Source organism: Microcebus murinus, chromosome 17 (genome assembly GCF_040939455.1).
Source record: "Microcebus murinus isolate Inina chromosome 17, M.murinus_Inina_mat1.0, whole genome shotgun sequence".
Taxonomy (NCBI): domain Eukaryota; kingdom Metazoa; phylum Chordata; class Mammalia; order Primates; family Cheirogaleidae; genus Microcebus; species Microcebus murinus.
The window spans coordinates 4,039,994-4,062,240 of record NC_134120.1 but is presented as its reverse complement, the minus strand read 5'-3'; the positions used below and the strand labels follow the sequence as shown (position 1 = coordinate 4,062,240).

General features: G+C 51.2%; 1 protein-coding gene across 1 annotated transcript in view; it reads left to right on the top strand.

Moving 5' to 3' along the window:
- Positions 1 to 19,120, top strand: part of CNDP1 (carnosine dipeptidase 1) — a 34,746-nt gene extending 15,626 nt beyond the window's left edge. The window contains exons 2-12 of the mRNA XM_075993794.1: positions 75 to 194; positions 2,532 to 2,681; positions 3,663 to 3,825; positions 5,367 to 5,455; positions 8,793 to 8,993; positions 9,855 to 9,939; positions 13,150 to 13,310; positions 14,778 to 14,942; positions 15,649 to 15,790; positions 17,786 to 17,933; positions 18,565 to 19,120. Of these exons, the coding sequence (XP_075849909.1) occupies positions 75 to 194; positions 2,532 to 2,681; positions 3,663 to 3,825; positions 5,367 to 5,455; positions 8,793 to 8,993; positions 9,855 to 9,939; positions 13,150 to 13,310; positions 14,778 to 14,942; positions 15,649 to 15,790; positions 17,786 to 17,933; positions 18,565 to 18,634 (1,494 nt within the window). The 3' untranslated portion in view covers positions 18,635 to 19,120. The remainder of the gene's footprint in view (positions 1 to 74; positions 195 to 2,531; positions 2,682 to 3,662; positions 3,826 to 5,366; positions 5,456 to 8,792; positions 8,994 to 9,854; positions 9,940 to 13,149; positions 13,311 to 14,777; positions 14,943 to 15,648; positions 15,791 to 17,785; positions 17,934 to 18,564) is intronic.
- The last annotated feature ends 3,127 nt before the right edge of the window (positions 19,121 to 22,247 follow it).

The window sequence follows — 22,247 nt, the reverse complement described above, 5'->3', positions numbered from 1 at the left end:
TAAGTATTTGAAAGGTCAAAAGTCCAAAGACAGGCGTTTATCTGAAGCTGTTCTCCCGTGTCCGCCACCCGCAGGCGTCCTGGCTGCTGGCGCTGCTGCTGCTGCTGCAGGGGGGGATGGCCTCGCCCGCGCCCTCCGAGGGGCTGGAGCAGCTCTTCCGGCACCTGGAGCTCCAGCAGGACGCGCTCGTGCAGGTAGGAGAAGCTGCGCGCCTCGGGGCATCTGGGGAGAGCCACGACTTGCTCGGAGATGTGGATTTGTTTTTTTTGCCTGACAACTCCATCTATCTGAGAAAAGCCTGTGCCTCCTCACCGGAGTAAGGCCCTCCGTAGTCATTCGATCCACGGAAGGGATGGCTCCGGCCAGGCCGCCTGGAGAGGGCGCCCTCTGCGCCCCCGCACCTCTGCTGGAGGGGTGTCCCTTTAGAGGCCACCGGGCCGCTGGCAGACTCTGTTGAGCTGCGGCTCCAGGTGAGGCGTAGGCGGAGCTGGGGCGCTAGGGAGCTCGCACAGTTCAAAGGCAACGCTGCTGCTCGTTTTCTGCACGTGGCCTGTGCGCTTTGTCTCCTCCTTTATGATCCTCCTTCCTGCGTCCTAATGCACCGCCCTGCCCCGCGCACAGGTGGGAGGGAGGGAGGGGAGGGGGAGGGGGAGTGCAGGGAGCAGAAGCTGCCATTCCCAAATTCTCACCGGCTACTCCTCCCCCCACGTGGGGCTCTGGTGTCCCCTCCCAGGTGTCTGGCCATCGCCACGCACCCCTCCCACACTGATGAGGTGTTTGTGCTCACCAGCCGGGGGCCTCCTGGGGGTCTCACCGGACCCTGTCCCCCCAGCCCCCCACGCCGTGTCTGGCACAGGAAGGACATTCAATATATGTGTGTCCGGTCAATCAACCAATCTTAGGAACGTTGCCGTGTGCAGACAGGTAGATGTGAACCTCCGAGTTCCACGCTGAAGGTACGGAACCGCACATCCAGGCCCCGGCTCCTGAGCGTGGCTCTCATGTGATCCTGACTCTTCCTGGAATATTAACTTGACACAAGGGCCTCTTGGACTTCTGAAACCTGAGTGAGGGTTCCGGAATCGGCTGGAATGAACAGGGGGTGGGAAAAGGGTGCCTGGTGGGAGCTGACTGCCAATTTGGGTCTTTCAGCCCAAACATCTCCTCTTTCACCTTCCTCAAAGGTCCCCACGCCCACTCCTGGGAGAACTCCACAGCGTTGGCTCTGCGGAATCTAGTTTAACAATATAAAGCACGGCGTTCCTTAAGGTTAAATAAACTCTTTTTTTTTTTTTGAGACAGAGTCTTACTTTGTTGCCCTGGCTAGAGTGCCGTGGTGTCAGCCTAGCTCCTAGCAGCCTCAAACTCCTGAGCTCAAGTGATCCTCCTGCCTCAGCCTCCCCAGTAGCTGGGACTACAGGCATGCGCCACCATGCCCGGCTAATTTTTTTCTACATATTTTTAGTTGGCCAATTTCTTTCTTTCTATTTTTAGTAGAGACAGGGCCTCACTCTTGCTCAGGCTGGTCTCTAAACTCCTGACCTTGAGCAATCTTCCCGCCTCGGCCTCCCAGAGTGCCAGGAGTACAGGCGTGAGCCACCTCGCCCAGCCTTAACTCTTTTTATAACAAACATAACAGTACTACGACCAGGGTAGAGGGATCAAACTCAAGCAAGTTAGGAAAAGCCCAAATCGGTCATTCAAAATGTGTGTGGTTTTTCATAAAAATGACGGCCATCCCAGCACGAGCGACTGGGGTCGCACCTCGGGGACGTGAACAGAGACCGTTGATGACGCGGCGTGGCCGGAACTCATCACCTGCCAGGTCCACGCGGTGTGCTGAGTTCTGTGCACACATTGTCTCTTCCTCTTCTCCACAGCCCTGTAGCTAGGGAGCGTCACTCTCTTGTAAGGGTGGCTGAGCTCAGGCTGAGAGGGCTTGAGGAACCTGCTCGAGGCCACGCAGCTGCAAGAGAAGAACAGGATCGGGAGCCAAGGCTGTCCATGGCACTGAGTTTAAGCCCAGGGTCGCAGCGCCTGGGTCCTAGCGGCTCGGGGAGGGCTGGCCAGGAAATCTAAATGCAGAGCATGTCAGGAGGAGCCTGAGGCCCAGCTGAGGCCACCATGGGATTAAATTGGTGTCACCTGCGGTGGCCAGGAGCCCCCCCCCCAGGTGCATTCGTGGGAAGCCAAGATTCCCCAAAACGCTGTTCTTAATAATTAGAAATAGTGGGCGGGAACTTGCCCTTCCTGGCAACCCGGGTGCCCCGGGGGGAGCACGGCCTGGGTCTTGAAGAAGACACCTGTGCCCCAACCCGCCCGCCTAGTCTTCCGTATCCACCAGGCGTCCTGGCCTCCGAGCTCCCGCCTGTCGGTTACTTCTGGACGTCACAGAGCTCACTGGGCAGTCTTCAGTCCCCACCAGCTCCAGAGTGTCTGGGGACCTGTCGTCTCCCCCCTCCCCCCTCGCCCCCGCCCAGAGCGGCTGCGGGACCCGCCAAGACTAGTCCCCTCCTTGCTTTTCTTCCTAGACGCTCAAGGAGTGGGTGGCCATCGAGAGCGACTCTGTCCAGCCCTCGCCTCGGTTCAGAGAAGAGCTCTTCCGGATGATGGCCGTGGCTGCCGACAAGCTCCGGCGCCTGGGGGCCAGCGTGGACTCCGTGGACACGGGCTCTCAGCAGGTGCCGGCGGGCTCCCTCCCCCACCCAAGGGCTGCCGCCTCTGAACGCCAGCCAGGCCTGCCTTGGGCGGGGGCAGGAGAGGGGCTTTCCCGAGCCCCAAGCAAACCCCAGGTCCCGCTTCCCGGGGACGTTGTGGCAGGTCTCAGATGGGACTCCCACTGATTCTAGTCTCTGCAGGGCGCCAGGGCAGGGGGTGGGGGGGTGGGGGGGCGGGGGGGGGCTATCTGTCAATCCCTATCTAAGAAAGTAGTCGGTGCTTTCAATTATGTTTCATATCTCAGTTAAAAGCGTGTCGCGGCACTCGTTTTAGAGGTGAAGAAAGTGATGCTCAGAGAAATGACACTGGCTCTCTAAAGACCCAGGGCTAGAATGGACAGGGCTCCTAAAGCCAGGTCTGAATTTTCCGGAAGAACGATAGGGCGTTTCGAGAGGAGGTCGGCTCCCCATGGAACCCCCTCTCTCCCGTGCACGGCTGGCTCCCTGGGCACGTGGTGCAACTCTCTCCCAGATTGTCCTTGCCTTAAATTCCTGCGAGTCTTTCCCAGAGGGCCCATAGAGAGAGCTGTGTCCCTTCCCAGAGTCTCTGCCAGGAGCTTTCACTCTGCCTCGAGTGACAACCGCGAACCCACGCGCCCGGCGCCACCTGCCTTAGCGCCGACCCGCCGCAGGGCAGCCCTTGTCTTCCGGGATTCCGTCCACCTAACCTTCGCCAGCTGAGACCTGAGTCCCTGCCGAATAGCCCGGTTCACCATGCTATCTGTCAGTCCCTATCTAAGGAAGTAGTAGACGCTTTCAATTATGTGTCATGTCTCAGTTAAAAGTGTGTCGCGGCACTCGTTTCAGAGGTGAAGAAAGTGATGCTCAGAGAAATGACACCGGCTCTCTGAAGACCCAGGGCTGGAATGGACAGGGCTCCTAACGCCAGGTCTGAATTTTCTGGAAGAACAATAGGGCGCTTTGTGACCCTCTGTCTTTCTGCAGCTGCCTGACGGCCAGAGTCTCCCAATACCGCCCATCATCCTGGCCGAGCTGGGGAACGACCTGAAGAAACCCACCGTGTGCTTCTACGGCCACCTGGACGTGCAGCCTGCTGCCCGGGGGGACGGGTGGCTCACGGACCCCTACACGCTGACGGAGGTGGACGGTCAGTGAGGCGCGGCGCAGCAGGGCCGTGTCTGCTGGGGACCGGGGCTGCTTCCCGGGCGTGAGGATCTGGGATGGGACTCTGTCCCGGGGCTCCGGGTTTTGCCCTGTCGTTAAGAATGAAGAGAGGCTGGGTGTGTTGGCTCATGCCTATAATGCTAGTACTCTGGGGGGCTGAGGATTGCTTGACAACAGAAGTTCAAGACCAGCCTGAGCAAGAGTGAGACCCCCGTCTCTATCAAAAATAGACAATAATAATAATAAAGAATGAAGAGAAATACTGCTCTCACAATCTACTGATTGGTTCAATGAGGCTGATTTCCCTTCATTTATGAAAGAAACCGTGAACCTTTATGCCCCTAGATAGGGGTTCTTGGGTTGTGAGGAAAACAGTTGTCTAGGTCACACATTTTCCTTTTCAGCAATACCCAATAATTTGCATTTTATAAAGAAAATAAGAAGAAAGCTTAATAGAGACGAACATGCATCTTTTCTTCATTCTTCCACTAGTTGCAAGCTCTCAAGATGAGAGGCTATGAGGCATGGCATACTATAAGAAATCCTCGGTTCCCATCAATGAACTTGGAAAACATAGCCGATTACTGTTAAGGTTGATGGAATCTGTTCACATTATTTTTATTTTTATTTTTTTGAGACAGAGTCTCGCTTTGTTGCCCAGGCTAGAGTGAGTGCCGTGGCGTCAGCCTGGCTCACAGCAACCTCAAACTCCTGGGCTCAAGGCATCCTTCTGCCTCAGCCTCCCGAGTAGCTGGGACTACAGGCATGCACCACCATGCCCGGCTAATCTTTTCTATATATATTAGTTGGCCAATTAATTTCTTTCTATTTATAGTAGAGACGGGGGTCTCCCTCTTGCTCAGGCTGGTTTAGAACTCCTGACCTTGAGCAATCCGCCCGCCTCGGCCTCCCAGAGTGCTAGGATTACAGGCGTGAGCCACCGTGCCTGGCCTTGTTCACATTATTGATGGAATCTGTTCACATTAGCTTATTTTATCTGACTCGACGATGACCATACTATGTGTATATAAGAAATCAGACTTTGCAATTTCATAGCAGGATTTGTGCATGGAACCAGGTGCAGTGGCTCACACCCATAATCCTAGCACTCTGGGAGGCTGAGGCGGGAGGATCGCTCAAGGTCAGGAGTTCAAAACCAGCCTGAGCAAGAGCGAGACCACGTCTCTACAATAAATTTGAAGAAATTAATTGGCCAACTAATATATATAGAAAAAATTAGCTGGGAATCATGGTGCATGCACATAGTCCCAGCAACTTGGGAGGCTGAGGCAGGAGGATTGCTTGAGCCCAGGAGTTTGAGGTTGTTGTGAGCTAGGCTGACGCCACGGCACTCACTCTAGCCTGGGCAACAGAGTGAGACTCTGTCTCAAAAAAAATATTTGTGTGTGGGATATTAGAAAACACTGTTAAAATTATTACTCATAAAACGACCTTTGTTTTTAACTCTCTTACCTTGGCCGAGGTGACCACGCTTTTCTGAAAATTCTTCTCCCATTCTCAAAGGGAAACTTTATGGACGAGGAGCCACAGACAACAAAGGCCCCGTTTTGGCGTGGATTAATGCCGTGAGCGCCTTCCAAGCCCTGGAGCAAGTAGGTGACCGGTTAGTTGTGTCTGGGAGTTGCAGTTGCACACTGTGTTCCAAGCAAACTGCACTGTGTCATTTACGCTTCCCAACACTCTTGGGAGGTGTGTGTTGCAATTACGTCCATTTTACAGATGAGAAGAGTAAGGTTGGGAGATTAGTGTGCTTACCCAAAGCAGCCAGCGAGTGGCAAGGCTAATACTTAGAGGAAAGATTCAAGTCTGCACAGTTAACTACATTAAAAAACAAGACACAGCAAAACATGCGATGAAGTCTGGGTGCAATGGCTCACGTCTGTGATCCCAGCACTTTGAGAGGCCAAGGTGGGAGGAACACTTGAGGCTAGGAATTTAAGACCAGTCTGGGCAAGATAGTAAGACCGTATTGCTAAAAAAATGTTCAAAAATTAGCTGAGGGTGGGGCACAGTGGCTCACGCCTATAATCCTAGCACTCTGGGAGGCCGAGGTAGGCAGATGGCTCAAGGTCAAGAGTTCGAAACCAGCCTGAGCAAGAGTGAGACCCCATTTCTACTAAAAAAAAAAAAAAAAAAAAAACAAAACAGAAAAGAAAAGAAATAGGAAAAAAATAGAAAGAAATTAATTGGCCAGCTAAAATATATATATAAAATATTAGCCGGGCATGGTGGTACGTGCTTGTAGTCCCAGCTACTTGGGAGGCTGAGGCAGGAGGATTGCTTGAGCCCAGGAGTTTGAGGTTGCTGTGAGCTAGACTGACGCCACGGCACTCTATTCTGGGCAATAGAGTGAGACTCTGTCCTCCTCGCCCCCCCCTCCCCCCAAATTAGCTGGGAATGTGAGCACCTGCAGTCCCAGCTTCTCAGGAGGCTGAGGTGGAAGGATAGCTTGAGCCCAGGAATTTAAGACTTTTGAGGCTGTGGTGAGGGGATCAAACCACTGCACTCCAGTTGAGCCGCAGAGCAAGACCCAGCTGAGAGCAGGGGTGCATCTCTGACGCCGTCCTGAGGGACAGATAAAACACTCACCGAATCGCCCGCGCTTCACGGCTCGGCTCTCTGGGTGCCTCTCCCAAACCCCGTCCTTCAGAGCAGCCCCGAGCTATGGGTGGCTCCTCCTGGACGGTATTTCATCAGATGCCAGGAGCTTCTCACCCAGGAGTTTGTTTTCTCCTGAGCCGTAAGTGGACGAGAGGGAAGTTGCCCATGTGAGCTGACTCCTCTATCTCACAGAGAAAGGCAGGCGCCAAAATCAGACCCGGTTTCTGTCTTCTCACCTGCGACACTCACTCGCACCCGAAAAGGTGCCAACATTCAAGGTGGCCTTGAGTTCTTTCTCTCCCCCACCTTCTTTCTCTCCCTCCCTTCCTTCCCTCTCTCTCTCCCTCCCTCCCTCCCTCCTTCCTTCGCTTCCCTTCCCCTTCTCCTTCCTTCCTTCCTTCCTTCCTTCCTTCCTTCCTTCCTTCCTTCCTTCCTTCCTTCCTTCCTTCCTTCCTTCCTTCCTTCTCCCTTCCCTTCCCTTCCCTTCCCTTCCCTTCCCTTCCCTTCCCTTCCCTTCCCTTCCCTTCCCTTCCCTTCCCTTCCCTTCCCTTCCCTTCCCTTCCCTTCTCTTCTCCTTCCTTCCTTCCTTCCTTCCTTCCTTCCTTCCTTCCTTCCTTCCTTCCTTCCTTCCTTCCTTCCTTCCTTCCTTCCCTCTCTCCCTTCCTTCCTTCCTTCTCTCTCTCCCTCCCTTCCTTCCTTCTCTCTCTCCCTCCCTCCCTCCCTCTCTTCCTTCCTTCCTTCCTTCCTTCCTTCCTTCCTTCCTTCCTTCCTTGTTTCCTTCCTTTCTTCCTTCATTTTTCTACTTTCCTTCCTTTCTTTCCAGGGATAAGCAATATTGATAAGATAGTTCCTATATAAAGGCCAAAATCTGCTTTGCATTTTAAATTTCAACTCTGAAAGTTATGTAATCACAAATAAAACATGAGAAATGCTCACTGCCCTTGGACGAGTCAGTTAATCTCTCTAAGCCTCATTTTCCTCATCTGTGAACTGGGAAGGTAATTTCTACCCACAGGCTTATTGCAATGAGCAATGAGGAAACAGCGCAAAGGCACTCTGGGGGGCCCAGGTCCTTTGGGAAGGTCAGCTCATTCTTCTCTCCCCGGCTTCCTGCCTTGCCCACCACACCTGGGCATGCACACCTCCCTGATCCCCAAGAGGCGGGGCGGGTGCTGACATCCGCATTCCACAGGGAGAGAAGCCTCGGCTCATGCAGTCCTCCAGTCCCCAGGTGTGCGGTGCAGAGGGGCAACCAAGGCGCACATCTGGCTGCCTCACAGTCCTCCTCCGACCCTGAGTAGCTGTTGGTTTCTATTTTATTAAACGAGATTTGCCAGAGAAGCCTTAGGATTTCCAACCACTTCCCAGCAATTGTTTGCTAGTTGAAATGTTGATACAGAACTCTCGAATATTGAGTTTTTAGAACTTCAGCTCAACTTGCTAAGACACACAGACGAGCAAGTGCTACATTCGAACAAATCATTATCCAACAGTGCCCTTATCCAAGTAGATCTCCAATTTTCTGAGTTTAATTATGACATAATTCATCGTTTTCTAATACATAATCCTCTGCCCACTTTGCACGTGTTGATCTGTGGCGAGCCAATCCCGCTCATTGGAACTGATGGAGAACTGATGCTCTGTGCGCTCGGAAAGGACTTTGACCTCTCTCTGCTCCTTCTGCGGCTAGAAGTTATAAATTATAAAGATACAAAAGATCAAAACCAAATGGGAGGACAGGCATGCTGTAAAAATTTTAAAGGAGCTATTCCATGCCCTCATGTTAACTAGAGAAAAACTCCAGTCCCATTTTGCTGCAAGATCAAAGCCCTTTGAATAAGTTAAAAGGCAGATGGAAATCGTAGCTGAAAAATAACAGATACTTGAAGTAAACGTTATCCCAAGGCTTAACCATCTTTCAAAGGCAAAAGTTCTCCTTTATCATGCTCGGAATTATGAGGACAGAAAAGCGATTTGTAATCGAGTAACCTTTCTTGACAAATTCCTTCTGGGAGGAGGAGGAGGAGGAAGATGCCTCCCTCTGTAGGAGCACAGCGAGGCGCTGAGGGTGGACCTTGCCTCTCCTGCAGGAATTCCTTCCCCCAACCCTGACCATGACCTCGGAGCGATGGGCCATGTTACCTTGAATTCTTCACAGTCTTACCTAAAACTCCACTGCTGTGAGCAGAACTGTTGGGAATGTAAATAATAAAATAATAATGTAATGTATTTATAGTATATACAAACGGATCTTGGATCTCAAGATGTGAATGGGCAAGTTTTGCAATTGTTTTTTTGTTTGTTTGTTTTGTTCCATGGTTAACTCAGGATCTCCCTGTGAACATCAAATTCATCCTCGAAGGGATGGAAGAGGCCGGGTCTGTCGCCCTGGAGGAACTTGTGCAGAAAGAAAAGGACCGGTTCTTCGCTGGCGTGGACTACATCCTGATCTCAGACAACCTGTGGGTCAGCTGGAGGAAGCCCGCGGTCACCTACGGCACTCGCGGGAACAGCTACTTCACGGTGGAGGTATCTGCCCGCGGGAGTGCAGGGAGGCACGGGGCTGTGCATAATACAGCGAGGACCCCGTGCCGGGACCCCCCAGAGCGAGAGAGAGAAGGTGCTTCCAGGAGCAGAGTCCTTACCCGGGCCTTGGGCAGTGGGAGGTCACAGAGGCCTCGGGGTCTGGGGAGTTCGTGAACCCTCCAAAACTTGCGGTGGTTGTGCTTTGTGCATTAAGAGGGTTCATAGGGGTTTGTGAGCCACAGTGCAAAAGGTTTAGGAGCCATGGCTGTGGAATTTGGAGGCAGGAGCGGCAGGGAGGTAAGGAGATTGCCTGATCAGACGCCGGGTCAGTGCCTGCTTTCGGGTCTGGTGTTCAGGTGAAAGGTCGGACGACAGGGATGAGCGCCGGGCTGTGCGAAGTTCACGTGAGCTCCTGGAGCCGCGTGGACAGAGGCAGGACACGCCGCGGGTGAGGCTGGGGAGGTGGGAGGAGGAGCAGGCGCTGGCAGAGGACCGTATTAAGTAAGAGACCTGGCCTGCAGGCAAGGAAACCATAGAGAGAGGGAGTTTCTCCAGAGGGAGGGACGGTCAGCAGTGCGGGTGAAACCGGGAGGAAGACCACGGCGCAAGCTCCCATCATTCGGCCAAGGAGGGCCTGGCGGCCTTGGCTGGGACCTGGTTAGTGGGATGGCTGGAGACGCAGGGGGTCTCGGGGGTCAGGGGACGGCGGGAATGAAGATGAGGACAGGGTGGAGGCTTCACGGAAAGAAAGCATAAGGACGCAGGGTTGTGTTCTGGGGGACACACCAGCCACCCTGCACAACGCCATCGCCAAGGGAGCCCAGGCAGTGACGATGTGTCTCTCCTCTTTTCCCTGCTTCACAGGTGAAATGCAGAGACCAGGACTTCCACTCGGGGACCTTCGGTGGCATCCTTAACGAACCGATGGCTGATCTGGTCGCTCTTCTTGGTAATGCCTCAGTTTATGTCACTCTTTAAGCGTCAGGAGGTGTGCCAAACACAGGTCTGTTTGTCTCCGAGTGTCTCTCCCGCTCGGGGGCGTAAGCCGGCTCCGAATAAGGATGTCGCAGCGGAAAAACCGAGTTCTTAGCTTTTCCTCCCCTCGGCTAACTGCTGCGAGACTTATCGTCACATCCCCGGCATTTCTCTTACGGACGGAATCTCTTCCTCGATCCACCCCTTTTTCTGTCATTGGATAGTGTGACACACCCTGCCGCGCACAAGGACAAGAGGGTGGAGACCCAGAGGACGCACCGGACCGAGAGGCCACCTCCGGCTCCCGCTCGGTTGCTCCCAGAACCGGGACGGGTGGGGTGGGATTCCCAAGCCAGCGGGACTACAAGTTCAGCTTCAGCAGACCCCGCAGGGCTTTTTCACTGAAGACAAACCAACAAAGGGGTGCCCAGAGGGGAGAGGAATGAGGTGACCCCCCTCCAGGTGAGGCCTCCACCTACAAAGCCACTCGTGTTACCTGACAGTCCCCTCTGCAGACCAGCCCGGCTCAGAGGCTCTGGGTGCGAGTGACGGGGCGTGTCCTCTTACTGCATCCTCAAAGCAACACGAGGTAAATGCAGGACCGTGCTCCATTTATAAATGAGAAAGCCAAGCACCAGAGAACTTAGGTAACCTCCCAGGAGAATTCAGAGAGCATGCATGTGAATATTGTTTTGGAAAAAGGTTAACTTTCCACCTTACCCGAACTAATCCTCTCTCCGCTAGGAACGGCATCATCAGATCTTCGGCAGCAGCTTCCGACTCCCCCAGGCACGACTGCTGCCTGACCTCTTTTTAGACTGTGCGGCCTCAGCAGGCAGGGGGGTCCCGCTAGCCCCCCAAATGCACGTTGTTCTGCCAAGGAAGAGTCAGATCACGGTCACGAGTGGGATGGAAAGCACGTGGCTGTACTTTCTGTAGTTTTTGGCACAAATCAAATAATCAGTGCCCGCTATGTGGTTTTCCCTGCTTTGTACAAAAGCATAAGGACGCAGGGCTGATAAACGGTAGCGCTTATCAGGGACAAGCAGGGACTTTGCTTGCTGTCACTCTGGGCCGTTGTGGGGAAGCCAGGACTCCAGGGGACAGTCCCACTGTCCCACCTTGTGCAAGTCTCCTAACCTCTCTGGCCTTCAAGGTCCTCGTCCGTCCGCACCATCCCGATGGGTACCGTGACCACAAACAGGCGATGAACGCTTGCCGGGCTCCGACTGTGAGACATGCACGATAATCCCCACTAGGGGGTAGGAGTGCAGTCAGATAGCGCGTCCCTGTCTGCAAAGACGCGTAAAACCAAGCATGCCAGGGAGGCGGGAGGTGGGTGGGGGATGCTCGTGTTTGCAAACAGACCGATAACCCGTGCTTGCCCCCTTGCAGACGTTTTCCCAGCCCTGCTGCATTTCCCTAAAAGACACAAAGCAGGAAAGAACTGAGGACATTTCAGCAAGCACCAAATAGCCGATGCCATTTAAAATTTTAAAATTCCAAGCCGGCTCCTGGGGATCCAGGGTCCAGTTTCCTGAGGCAGTTTTCGAAGGCACCCTCTGCCCGCCATGTGTTGCCTGGGACTGAGGTGGTGGCTAGAAATGGCATTCAGAGGATAATGATTTCGAGTGCAAAATGAGCAGGAGGGGAGGGGATCCGTTCTTAAGCATCCAGTCCTCGGGCAGACGCTCTCAGTAGTAAAGAACTAGGGCGGAAGAACGTGGAGCATAGTGGAGCATAGCAGGTGCAGAGCAGAATCATTGCTGCGCGGCACAGACTGCGGCGTCTGCCCGCGCCGCATTCCCTGCGACGGGGTTTCGGGCAGGGCCGGAGAGACCGAGCCGCGCTCCTTAGCTCTCTCTAACTGAGTTTCTCTGACAGTGATTAAATGTGACAGGAAAGTGAGCAAACCCCCTTCCTCTTCTGTCAGGATGTGGGTGTCCACCCGCATTCCTCCCAGGCCTGCAGCGGGGACGGCTGCCTGGCACCCCGAGGAGATGAAATCGTAATTTCAAATGACGCTGCGGACCAGGGCCTGGGCCGTTCCACTAGGGAAGCGCCCCGAGTGCTTAGAAAGCCAGCCCCGGACAGCACGGCCCCGCTTACCGCAGACACCGAGTCACCGCCACCCGAGGGACAGCGCCCGGCACACCAGCTAAAATGTCACCGTTCTGTTTCCTAACACGAACGTGAGCCTCCTGGCTGTGGGGGGGGGCACTCTGAGTGTGGTGCCTGCAGTGACCAAATCTATCTATCAAAAATGCCAAAGTCTTGCTGAGTTAGCTCCTGCCCCTTAGCTCCTGCAGGGCTCACCTGCCGCCCACGTGTGTCTCTGCACCTGTCTTTCCGCTGGACTCTGAGCACCTGTGCCTCTTACTCATTCCTGCAGCTCCGTCCCTACCTAGAAGACTGTCAGCGGAAGCTTAGGGACTCGAGGGAAGATTTCGTGATTGTATTGTCGGTGAGGATTTATTTATCGGCCCCAGAGACATTCTCATGTCATTTGTATCAGTTTACTTCCTGGTTGCATTTCATCTTTGCTGAGTATTTTCTCCAGGTAGTGAGTGGTGTTTACTCAATCTCAGCACCTGCTTCTTTTGTATGTACTCATTGATGATTTCTTCCATTCCTATTAGCCCTCAAACTCTTTTGTGAGGAGCAGACTCATGTATATGCTTATCCATTATAAAGGATTTTGCGGTCATGGTGTGATTCTATAGACCTCGGGGGTGTTATGATTTTGATTAAAAATGAGCATGTATTATATTATCATCGCTTGTGTGTGTAGGGGGAGAGAAGTCAGGAAGGGATGATGGAAATGTTCAGTTTCTCAGGTATGCATGTGTACACATGCATATGCACATGTACATATGTATTTTATGATGAACACCCATTACCTTTTAAGTCAGGATAAGACAAAGCTAAACAACAAACCAAAGCTATAGTTGAGAACTTGAACATGGTCCAGGTAAGTCATTCTGACTTAATCTACTTCAGTCCCAGGTGTTTTCTGCCCCACCTTGACAAGATGAACACTAACTCGAGTCTGACCCGTGGGGACCAGGGACAGTCACGGGGCTTGCTGCTGCCCAGAAGGGTCACCTGCAGTCTGGCTCTGTGGCCGCAACGTCAGCACGCTCGTAATCTCTACCTGGCTTTGCTTTCTGTGTGTGTTTTGCAGGTAGCCTCGTAGACTCGTCCGGTCATATCCTAATCCCTGGAATCTATGACCACGTGGCATCTCTTACAGAGGAGGAAAAAAACATATACAAATCCATCGATCTGGACCTAGAAGAATACCGGAATAGCAGCCAGGTTAAGAAATTTCTGTTCGATACAAAGGTACGGCCACAGATTGGTGGATAATCGGAAAGAGGAATGACGATAACACGTGTCTCCTGTACCGTCTGGTGCTAATTCCATGCGTCTTACAACCCCAAGCCGGTGTTAATTCCTAGGCAGAGTCTGACATTCATGGCTACTTTCCTATGGGTTCGGTCAACCAGCCCTTCTGGGGTCCCGCTCGCTGGCCCCTCACGGCGAGCAGCTGCCCATTTCATAGCCGTGCTTTCCCAGAGCAGTTTACTCACCGAAATCCCAGCCCAGGGCTTCTTACCTGTTCAAAGACTGAGGAGTCTGAGGTTATGTTAGCTCCAAGATCTGTAATTGTTGATTTTTCCAGACAAAACCCAGAGCCTCTGGGGCTGCTCTGTAAATTAATACATTGCTGCCTCAGCGTGCTCAGTAGACACAAAGCCAAAAGCATTCCTTGCTGGCAAACTGAGATTTTTTTTTCTTTTCTACTTCTCTTCCTTCTTTGTAAAATGCCTGCCTGACGATGGGGTGTTTGGTAGCTATGGCTGATTCCTGGGGAGCTGCCGAGGGAGGGGGAATCGTGCTGAAAAGAGCGGGCAGCATTATTTTCACGAAGCGCACCTTCCCTCGGACTAGCTCTGGGACGGCCGTAAGAAGGCAGAAAACCGGCTAAACATCCCAAGAGTTCTTCGAAGTCTTCTGCATGATAAAATGCATTTAGTGCACAGTTATTGCATTGATTGGGGATGGGAATTCATAATTGATGGGATTAAGACCACTGGGACTTAGGGATGCTATGTCTGAGGCATGGTTGAGAGAAAGGGAGAGAAGGAACTTGGCCCAGGGTGCAAACACTATGGAGGAAGCCTTGAGACCCTTCTCCTGGGCTGACACATTGCAACCCACCTCTACAGCCGTGAGGAGTTCCCGTGTCAGGCCGCCTGCGGCTTTTCATGCGTGAGACCCCCGAGGCTCTGAGGTTGGAGCATGCTTTGCTGTACTCCCAGACCGCTGACATATGGCCCCCGACTAGGCAGTTAACGTCTGCACGTATTCCAGGCTTCTGCTCGGGCAATTCCTTCACCTCCTCTCCTCTCGCAGCCTCAGACAGGGCTAAATCCCTGAGTCCCAGTCGTCTCAATCCCATCACATAATCAAACCCAAATTTCTGAAAGGGCCCCTCTTGCCATCTATTAACTGCAAACTGCAGAGCTCGGGCAAAACGGGCGCTTCTCGGCAGGAAGCAGCGTGCCCAGCCGCGGGGGGTGGGGGGTGGGGGTGTGGAGGACAGCGGGCAGGTTTGGGTCCTGGGGGAGCGTCCAACTGGTGTCATCAGCGAAGACATGGTGGCGCCTGGAGCTTTGCAAGGAGATAATTAACGTACCGCGGTGGTGTCTCAGATGGACAGAGGCTGGGAATACAAGCGATACTCTACGAGGCGATGCAACCGAGTTTTGATTAAAGATTCTATTGGGTACTTTTATTTTAACGCAGGAGGAAATTCTCATGCACCTGTGGAGGTACCCGTCTCTTTCTATTCACGGGATCGAGGGTGCGTTTGACGAGCCCGGGGCCAAGACCGTCATCCCTGGCCGAGTCACAGGGAAGTTTTCCATCCGGCTCGTCCCCCACATGAGTGCCTCTGTGGTGGAAAAGCAGGTAACAAGCGTCCTTCCATCTCTACTCTTTTGGGCCGTGCTGCCTCCTTCCACACCGTATAAGTTGCACAAGGGCGGGGCCCTGCCTGCCTGTCCGCGGTGTATCTGCGCACCTGGAGCAGTCCCTGGCTGTTCCCGGATGTTCCTTAATGTTGGCTGGAGGACACGTGGGGGACGTGCTTGAGCACGGAGCTCTCCCCGGGAGCGTTTGCACAGCAGCAACTGGGAAGGAGAGACAGGGTAGCGGGAAGGATGTTAGAACAAGTCTCCTCCACGGCCCAGCCCCAAATTGCTCCCACTTCTTGGAAATTTCTCAAGTGCTTAATGCTCCCAAAATATTCGTTGGGGTACTGATAAGTCCCCAAACAGGGCTATTTCCATTGAGATGTCCTGCTTGTATTACGACGGCTCATCATTTTCAGCAAACGTTACTCCAACACCTCTGTGTGGGAGACACCGGTGGGAAGGGGGTGGGAGCCAGGACTGGGGCGGCAGGGCAGAGGACCACAGGGGGAGCAAGAGAGTGTTTCTCCCACAGGGGGAAGCCTGGGGCTTCCTGCCCTCAGCCCTGCAGAGGGATCTCCCTCTGGCAAACCGTGTGAGTTTATAACACTCGGGGTTCAATCAGTCTCTTGACGGGAGCTGCGTTAACCAGTGGAGAGAATAACTCGAAAATCTCTCTGACTACTGAAAATGTCACCTTTTAGGTGAAGCATCATCTTGAAGACGTTTTCTCCAAAAGAAATAGTTCCAACCACATGGCCGTTTCCATGGTGCTAGGACTGCCCCCGTGGATAGCAAACATCAGCGATAACCAGTACCTTGCAGCCAAACGAGCGATCAGAACAGGTGGGACCTTAAGATATTTTGACTTGCCAGTTTGCTGTGGGACCGAGGAGTGGTGCCCATGGGACATTTGGTAAAAACTCAAATTTATCGGCTTCTATAAAGGGCGTATTTTGAATGCACACCCTGCACAGGGCACTTTATACACCGTCTCACGTGATCCTCCCAACAGCCCTCCCCGTCGTACAGAGCAAAACATTAAGGCTCAAAAAAACGAAGTCGTTTGGGGAAAGGCTCCCAGTCTTTGAGTGGCAAGGACAGGGTTCAAAGTGAAGTCTGGAGACCTGAATTTGGGGGACAATGCTGAGCTAGAAAACCTCCAAACGCTCCCGAGGCAACGCTCATGGAAATGTTGGTCGCCATATAAAAACATCCTTTCAAAGCACAGATTGACCTGTACGAAAGTAAGGGAAATCCCGTGGGCACCGGCTGCGGGGCGAGGAGAAGGAACATCCAGTCTCTGTGGCTTCTGCGACAGGAGGGGGCCCTGCCACCAACGGCAAAATGGAGGAGTTTTGGGGTCTTCCCAAAAGCTGGGTGGGACCACAGTGGCGTGTGTATACAGACCTGCAGCATTTTATGGCAGCTACGGGCCGAGCCCACACTGCTCACGGAGCAAGAGCTGGGGCTGGGAGCCCAGACCCCCTGCAAGCACTAGCTCTCTGCTGGGTGTCAGTGCAAAGAACACAGATGTCAACCCTTAGAGAACAAGTCTGGGAAGTACGAAAGCCCAACTTCTCCACATCATCGCTCCCGCTCCCAGCAATGTAGCAGGTGTTTTACTGGGAGAATTTGGGAGTGGAGGAAAGAGGACGAGGAGTCTGGAAGGCGAATGTGATGCCTCCTGGGGAGACAGGTGTGTTTGGCGTGTCAAGGTAAGCAACAATGAAGAGGTCTGAGACTCTCCCGCGGGAAGACGTGAGACGCCGTTTTGTCCACGTGCAGGCTAAGCCAGTGCTGCTGATGGGGTCGGTCACCCGTGTCCACGTTTACACCATGCCTTGTGAATACAGAGGTGGAATGTTCTCTTCTGTTTCTTTGTTTTGTTTTTCACTTCTGCTCCATCCCTGGCTGCTTGTCCAGTAAGCTAGGTTTGAGCTCTTCTCTTTCTAGAACCTGGGATAGCAGTTAAAACTGTTTTATCAGATACCTTGAAAGTTGGGAGAAATGCTGTGACATTCTGGTGATAGTGAGTACAACTACTTATTTGTCTACATCTTCTATCAAAAAACTTTAAAAAGTCCGATTTCCGTAATATTTAATTCATGAAGAAACCATAAAAGTAGGTATTGTCTTATGTCTTACCAAAAACGCATGACCTATTCCAACCACAAGAAAACATCAGACAAACCCAAAATGAGGGACATTCCACAAAACTACTGGTCGATACCCTTCAAGCTGTTCCAAGCTCATGAAAGACAAGGAGACACTGAGAAACTGTCACAGAATTAAAAGAAACCCAAGGAGAAGCAATCGTAACATGCAGTGTGGGATGCCGGGTTGGATCCTGGAACAGAAAAAGGGAAAGATGGGTGAAATTCAAAGAAAGTCCGGAGTGCAGCTAATAATATTGTGCCCGTGTGAAATTCCTCTTCTTGATTGTTGTATAATAGTTATGTGAGATGTTAACATTAGGGAAGGCAGAGTAAGGGATATATGGGCACTTTGTACTATTTTTGCAACTTTTCTAAGTTCTAAACTTCTAAAAACTTAGTTCAAAATAAAATTTTATTTAAAATAACTTTTTTTAAAGTAGGTAATCATAAAGAAGGCATCCACAGTTTCCTTCTTGACTCTACTGAGTGTTTTAGAATGTAAGGTTGCATGATGGCAAGGAGCTCGCTTACCCCAGGCACCGAATCTAACGGTGAAGAAGAAAAAGAAACAGGAAGAAGGAAGAACAAAGAAGACAAGGATAAGCAAACACTGCGCTTGAGGAGATTACTGGGGTCGTCTTGTCATTGTTTGACTCAAATGTCCTCTTCCCCTGTGTTTCAGTGTTTGGGACAGACCCAGACATGATCCGGGACGGGTCGACCATTCCAATCGCCAGAATTTTCCAGGAGATTATCGGCAAGAGTGTGATGATGCTCCCGATAGGAGCTGTGGATGACGGAGAACACTCTCAGAACGAGAAGATCAACAGGTGCGCGTTTGCTGGCCAGGGGCTGGGTCCTCCCCGCACAAACCGGGGCTGGGCACGGGCCATCCCCCACTTGGCGTATGTGAGAGCGGAAAATGCTAGACTGGGTGCATGAACACGACACATGCATCGGGCCCTGTTGCATTAGCACCCGCCCTTCCGACCTCATTTAACCCTCAGCATCTCCTCCGGGCCCCATCTCCAGAGACAGGCACACTGGGGATTAGAGCTTCAACATATGCGTTTGGGGAAACACAAACATTCAGTCCATAACAAAGGATACTTAGGAATATTTGATGTGTACATGACTGGCAGATCGTGCAAATCTCCTGAGCCTCCCAGGCTAGTGGTAAGCAAGTGTTTGACCCCGATATCCATGTCCTGGCAATGATAAGACACCAAGGGAAATGGACCTTTTGGATTTGAGTCAAGTACTGATTTCTATCTTAATAATATTGCAATTTTCACATTGAACTTCTTAACAAGCACCTTTCATACTGGGATCTCAGAAGCATGTTAAAAACTTTAGATTGAATTTATAACATCAAATCTTTCTGTATAAATGGTAGAATATTTTTCCCCCTTCATTTGAATGGAAATTGTAACAGTTTCTTTTTCTTTTTCCTTTTGTTAGGTGGAACTACATAGAGGGGTCCAAGTTATTTGCTGCCTTTTTCCTAGAGTTAGCCAAGCTGCATGAGTAACTACGGGACCTTCTGGTTTCATCACCCACTGACAGATGCCCTTCCCCAGGCCCCTGGGCGGTGATGGACTCTAAATAGCCAGTGAATTTGGGTCCAGTAAAGTGCGTTTTCCCTTCCATTTAAAATGCCTTGGGACATTTGGACTAATAATAAAATATTTCAAAGGCACAGACATGGGAAATGGCTTAAAGTCCCCTATTACACACCTTCCAAAAGTCACAGCTACCTGCAACAACTTGATTTCCCCAAGTCCTGTGCAATAGCCACCAGGATTGGATTCATTCTAACCTTTAAGCATGAGTAGGGCAATTCTTCAATTAGCTGGACTCTGACCTTGCAGTTTGATTGGCATCCTCACTCCAGTTGGCTTTCTCGGTCCTGAACCGCCCCTGACACCTAATCATTCCATGCAATGATCACCTTTGCTTTACCACTCTTTCCTTTTATCTGATTAATAAAAATGTTGGTCTCCACCACTGCCTACAATGATTTCCCTGTGGATTCATTTTCAGAGGAGTTACTAAAGCATGGTGCTATGTTAACCTCTTGCCTCCCCTTCATTTATTTTTTCCCCCCACTTCTTGAAAAGTTCTGAAGCTGAAATGATCAATATTCATACTCTGATGCCATTTGGGACTCCTTGTGCAAAGATGAGTATTTTTTTTTTTTCTTTCATTCCAAGCTTCCTTCCCTTTGCCGTGATGGATGCCACCCAATCAGCCCACCGTCTCAAGTCCTTTCTGCCGACCCCATCAGTAAAGGCCCACTCCCTCCCGCTCTGCGACATCTGTGCATGTGGTGCACCGTAGCGGAATCAATCCTGATAGAATCTCCCTCACCCCATTGGAATTTTACTCAATGACAACATCTAAATTGCTCAAAGCTTTTAATAGCATCAGTTTTAGATAGAGAACTAATCAACCCTGACATCAGTAACACATTCTAAATTTAAAGCCATCAGCTAATGCTGCATTCATTAATCATTTTAGTTAACCATCTTGTTTGGCTTGATTGGATTTGATGGTGTAAACAACAACAGAAAAGTCATTTTTCCACAGTTGGGTGTATGTAAACAAATCAATTCGATCTTTATAAATTCATTATTTAAATCACATTAATGGAGAAGAATTTAAGGGTCTATTAAAAATGTCCCTCTTAGGATTGCAAATAAAAACAAAAGCATAACACATTTGCCTTCAACTTTTTTCCATCTCTCTGTCGGTTCTTGAAATGTCGGTTTTATTGTTTTATCTTTGACGCCGCCCCCTCGAAATGTCGGCTTTTTAACAACTTGCTGCACCACATTCAAAATGCCTGGACCCCACAGGGGGTGATGCAGTTTATTGCCCTGACTCCAGTCGCAGAAATGGGCCCAACTGAGGACCCAGCCTCGCGGTGGGCACTCCACGGCTCCCATTCAGCGTCTGCTTCGGAGGCGGGAGAAGTCGAGCCGCCACGTCTTCTCTGATGCTGGAGAATATCAAGTCCTCGTTATTGAATGTGGGCAGGGGTTTGCCACTATTTGCTATTAAGCATCGTTCGTGTTCACTGGGTCATGTAGGATTTGGTGGCACTTTTAGCTTCTGTTGGACCCACTTGATGCATATGGCCTTGTTCTCAAGGACAAACAGTGCAAGAGGTATATGATGCCAGTTTGTATGTTAAAAAGGATCTTTCTATTGATCAATAAGATTTTATTATAAGATGTATTATGGAGCCGGGCGCGGTGGCTCACGCCTGTAATCCTAGCACTCTGGGAGGCAGAGGCGGGCGGATTGCTCGAGGTCAGGAGTTCGAAACCGGCCTGAGCAAGAGCGAGACCTCATCTCTACTATAAATGAAAAGAAATTAATTGGCCAACTAATATATATAGAAAAAATTAGCCAGTCTTGGTGGTGCATGCCTGTAGTCCCAGCTACTCGGGAGGCTGAGGCAGGAGGATCGCTTGAGCCCAGGAGTTTGAGGTTGCTGTGAGCTAGGCTGACACCAAGGCACCCACTCTAGCCTAGGCAACAAAGTGAGACTCTGTCTCAAAAAAAAAAAAAAAAAAAGATGTGTTATGACCATTTCAGAGCAATGTACCATCAGTTGAAAGAAGTCACTAAACAGTAAGATGTATTCACTGATCTTCGTTCCTGCTGAGTCTCTCTAAGCCCAGTGTTGTCTTGGTTAATTATTCAACTGCTACCGGGAGAGAAGGGGAGGAGGGTGGATAGTTACTGAGTTGGGGAACCTAGGAGATTCCAATCCTGGAATGTCGGAGGGCAGAGTCCACGTGTCTCTGCCCTGCAGGGTCAGGTTGGGTCTCTGAGCTCTAAGCCCTGTGCTTACCCAAACCCCGCTCCCATGAGGGGGCCAGAGAGGAAGCATCTTCCAAGCTCTTACATTACGACATCTACCCAGTTATTGGTCAGACCAGTTAATTAGCTATAAGGAGGCAAAAAATGTTAAATATTTGCTTCCAAAATTTTTACCAGGGAGGTCGAGGCGGTGGATCGCTCAAGGTCAGGAGTTCGAAACCAGCCTGAGCAAGAGTGGGACCCCGCCTGTATCAAAAAATAGAAAGAAATTAATTGGCCAACTAAAAATACATAGAAAAAAATTAGCCGGGCATGGTGGCACATGCCTGTAGTCCCAGCTACTTGGAGGCTGAGGCAGGAGGATCGCTTGAGCCCAGGAGTTTGAGGTTGCAGTGAGCTAGGCTGATGCCACGGCACTCTAGCCCAGGCAACAGAGTGAGACTCTGTCTCAAAGAAATTTTTTTTTTTTTATCAAAGAAATATATGCACAGGTATGAAAATGACCACCCAGTATACTTGGGGGTACGTTGTGACACATCCATCAGGAGGGGACTTTATTGTCCTGGGTGAGGCACAGTGAGTGGGTGTATGTGTCGAAGTGCAGCTGACGTGATGAGCCTTAGGGGTTGTGAACATCAGTTGGGTTTTGAAGATGCTCTTATGGGGAATAACGAGGGCTGGGAACGTGTCCGGTTTTGTTAAGCAAATAGTTAGGATCTCCGGCTCTTCTTGGCACTCGGGCTCCCTGTTCCGGCGCTGTCTCAAGCAGTTGTTCCACCTGGGAAGAAGGATGAGGGCGGGTGCTCCATTTTCTGCTGCCCTGCCCTTAATCCTAGCCTGAGCAGCTGCCACACCTGGAGAAGCAAGGAATGCCTTATCAATCTAGGAATTCTCCAGCCCAGGAAGGATAGGATTTAGAAAGTGACCTAGAGTAACCTAAGGGTAATTAGTATGACATTAGCTTGACTCTGCCTTGCGGCTCACCCCCCACAGCCCAGACTGCTAGGTGGGCTTTCTTAGAGGGAGCTCGTAAGCACAGATGGAATTTTGAGGACACCTGTTGATCATTTTCTAATATCCTACACCTCCTGAGAGCCCTACTCCAGACTGGGCTAATAAAAGGAAACAATACAAAAAGTCAGGAGGAAGTGAGAGCGTCAGTGAGTTGGTCTGTCTCTCTCCACTCGCGGAGACAGACCGGTTTTATTCTACAAAAAAGAGCTGATCTTGCGAAACTGCTCCCAGCCTGGGGTTACTCTGTCGTATTGGCCTTGCTGGTGAGTTTTCCAAGCAAGGAGTCAGAGGACCAGGAG